Below are 2,549 nucleotides of genomic sequence, written 5' to 3' on the forward strand. Positions count from 1 at the left end.
TTTGGCCCCAATTTTTATAATTTTTGGGTATTAATTATGAATTTTTAAATGTCCAATAAATACAAAATATATGCCAAAAATTCCCAAAAATTATGAATAATACAAAAATGCAAAGAAAAATGATGTTTGATAATTTCATGATCATATAAAAATAAAAATGTGATTTTTGTGGGATTTTTGACACCGGAAGGGGCCCGGAAAAGTCGTTTTTCGCGAAAATGGTAAATTTGTAAAACTACTAGATGTTCAGAATATCGATGTGGTATAGGCCATACTTGGAAAAATAGGGCCAATGATTTTGTTTGAAATATGGGCTTTTAAAACACTGTTTGGGCTGTACAGATTTTGATATAAAATATATAATTTATAATAAAACACTCAATAAATACCCGAAACACATTCTGATCAACACAGACAACACGTAGCACATAACAATTAGGGTTTTATGACCCCACACACTTACTGGCATAATAATACACATAAATCACCTTTATTAAGATATAATAGAAGCGTAATTTCTCGTCGATACATTCTCCCCCCTTATTAGGATTCTGTCCTCAGAATTACGCGATGAAAATAATTGAGGATGCTTTTCTAACATCTCACTTTCACGCTCCCAGGTTGACTCTTCAACCACGGGATTTCTCCACAAGACTCTTACTAATGGTACAGACTTATTCCTTAATACTCTATCTTGCCGATCTAAAATTCTTACTGGCTGTTCTATATATGACAAATCAGCTTGAAGCTCTATCGGCTCATATTCTATTACATGCCTTGTATCAGGGTTATACTTTTTAAGCATTGACACATGAAACACATTATGAATATGCTGCATATGGGGCGGTAAAGCTAATTCGTATGCAACTCTCCCGACTTTCTTCAGAATTTCAAATGAACCGACGTATCGAGGCTTTAGCTTGCCCTTGTTGCCAAACCTAGTCAATCCCTTCCACGGTGATACCTTTAGTAACACATGTTCTCCTTCTTGATAGTCCACATCCCTTCTGGTTGGATCTGCATATTTGCGTTGTCGATTTTGCGCTGCTTCAAGTCGCTTTTGAATAAGCTCTACATTTTTCTTTTATTTTCCAGTCTTTCAAGCAATTATATTTATTTCACTGTCTTACCATTTCATATTTTAAATGCTGTTTTTATTTACAACCATGTTGTACCCTTTATTTTTCCAAATTTTTTCAATTATTTCCAAGTGATTTAATTAAACACTGAACTGTTTTTAATTTCTTGTTCAGATACTCGATAAATTATTTTCTTTCCAATATCAACTGTTTAAATTTCTGTTTAATGCCATATAAATTGTTTCTTTATTTATACCACATGTTTAATAAATTGTTATTAAAATGGAACCATTTGTTTTATTATCAGAACCATGGCACCAAAAAGAAAAACAAGAACTGAGTTATCTAATGACAATACCGAAGGCCAAAACAACAATAACCACCAAATGGACCAAATGTTTCACCTGATGCAACAACAAATGATGATGATGCAGCAGCAGATGTAGCAACAGCAACAACAATTTCAGTAGCAAATGTTACAGCAAGTAGTTCGTCCAGAACCACAAGCACCACCAGTGGTACCTGTAGTTACTTTCAAGCAGTTCCAGTTGGTAAAGACTCCGAAATTTGAAGGTTCAGCGGACCCTACTAAGGCAAGAGCCTGGTTAAAAGAAATGGAGAAGGCCTTTGCGTTGGTTAAAGTTGAAGAAGATCAAAAGTCAGATTTTGCTAACTACTTCTTGAAGGGAGAGGCCAATTACTGGTGGGAATCCAAGAAAGCACTGGAATGTGAGGGTGTAGTGACTTGGGACAGATTCACCGAACTTTTTCTAGAGAAGTATTTTTCCCGTTACATGAAGAATCAAATGGAAATAAATTATTGGAGTTGAAGCAGGGAAATTTGACGGTCACTGACTATGAAGCCAAGTTCACTAAATTGGCTAGGTTTGTTCCAGAACAAGTAGATACTGATGAAAAGCGAGCCAAGAGATTCCAGCAGGGATTGAAGCCGTGGATCCGTAGCAGAGTAGTGGTGTTCGAACTGACAACCTATACTGCCGTAGTTCATAAGGCCATGATTATTGAGGGAGAAAGTGAAGCGTCCCAAAAGGAAAAGGGACCAGGAAGTTTTCAGAACCGCTCCAATAGAAGGCCGGGATTTCAAGCCCAGGAAAATGTGAATTTCAGAAGGACATAACAGGGTAACCAGAGGACGGGTAACCGACTCCCAGCCCCAAATCAACAAAGACTCATCCGACCACCAATACCTGACTGCAGAACATGTGGGAAGAAGTATACTGGAATTTGTAACAAGCCAAACATCACGTGCTTCAAGTGCAAGCAGAAGGGACACTACTCTGGGGAATACCCGACAGGAAAGGAAGAGGTTACTTGTTTCCAATACGGAAGAAAGAGACACATCACTAAAGATTGTAGGGGAGTAGCAATGACTAACAGTGTTCCAAGGGTTTTGGCATTACCTTCTCCACCACAGAAGAATCAGCCTAGGGCAAGGACTTTTAACATGTC

At 37.6% G+C, this 2,549-nt stretch overlaps 1 protein-coding gene across 1 annotated transcript; it reads left to right on the forward strand.

Moving 5' to 3' along the window:
• The first annotated feature begins 1,552 nt into the window (after positions 1 to 1,552).
• LOC141690974 (uncharacterized) lies at positions 1,553 to 2,217 on the forward strand. Its single transcript, XM_074495726.1, has 2 exons — positions 1,553 to 1,857; positions 1,965 to 2,217. The coding sequence occupies exons 1-2, from the start codon at positions 1,553 to 1,555 to the stop codon at positions 2,215 to 2,217; spliced, it is 558 nt and encodes a 185-aa protein (XP_074351827.1).
• Positions 2,218 to 2,549: the final 332 nt, after the last annotated feature.

This window comes from Apium graveolens, chromosome 10, assembly GCF_009905375.1.
Source record: "Apium graveolens cultivar Ventura chromosome 10, ASM990537v1, whole genome shotgun sequence".
In the NCBI taxonomy this organism is placed as follows: domain Eukaryota; kingdom Viridiplantae; phylum Streptophyta; class Magnoliopsida; order Apiales; family Apiaceae; genus Apium; species Apium graveolens.

Coding starts and splice junctions, on each gene's coding strand:
- LOC141690974 (XM_074495726.1), top strand. CDS start 1,553: ATGTTACAGCAAGTAGTTCGTCCAGAACCACAAGCACCACCAGTGGTA. Junction 1,858..1,964: donor ACCGAACTTTTTCTAGAGAA/GTATTTTTCCCG, acceptor TAAATTGGCTAG/GTTTGTTCCAGAACAAGTAG.